This window comes from Merops nubicus, unplaced genomic scaffold (genome assembly GCF_000691845.1).
Source record: "Merops nubicus isolate BGI_N331 unplaced genomic scaffold, ASM69184v1 scaffold15226, whole genome shotgun sequence".
Taxonomy (NCBI): domain Eukaryota; kingdom Metazoa; phylum Chordata; class Aves; order Coraciiformes; family Meropidae; genus Merops; species Merops nubicus.
The window spans coordinates 1-221 of NW_008615733.1; the positions used below are offsets into that span (position 1 = coordinate 1).

General features: G+C 66.1%; 1 protein-coding gene across 1 annotated transcript in view; it reads left to right on the plus strand.

Annotated features, from left to right (window-relative positions):
- Positions 1–4: 4 nt before the first annotated feature.
- LOC103775180 (serine/threonine-protein phosphatase 6 regulatory ankyrin repeat subunit B) overlaps positions 5–221 on the plus strand; it is a gene marked incomplete at both ends in the record, with an annotated part of 22,510 nt that continues 22,293 nt past the window's right edge. Inside the window, one exon of the mRNA XM_008942626.1 lies at positions 5–37. Coding sequence (XP_008940874.1) covers positions 5–37 — 33 coding nt within the window. The remainder of the gene's footprint in view (positions 38–221) is intronic.

The window sequence follows — 221 nt, forward strand, 5'->3', positions numbered from 1 at the left end:
GGCCCTGCACCACGCCGCGCTCAACGGCCACCTCGAGGTGAGGATATGTCCCCCCTTCAAACTCTTGGCCTGCTGTGGCTGGGGCTAGACTGAGCCCCGGGGCTAGACTGAGCCCCCTCTCCCTGGCTGCCACAAATTCGGCTGCTTTTCAAAGTCTCCTGCCTGCAGAAGCAAGGGAGTGGCTGGGGAGGCCCCGCGCAGAGGCCACGGGGGGGGGGAAA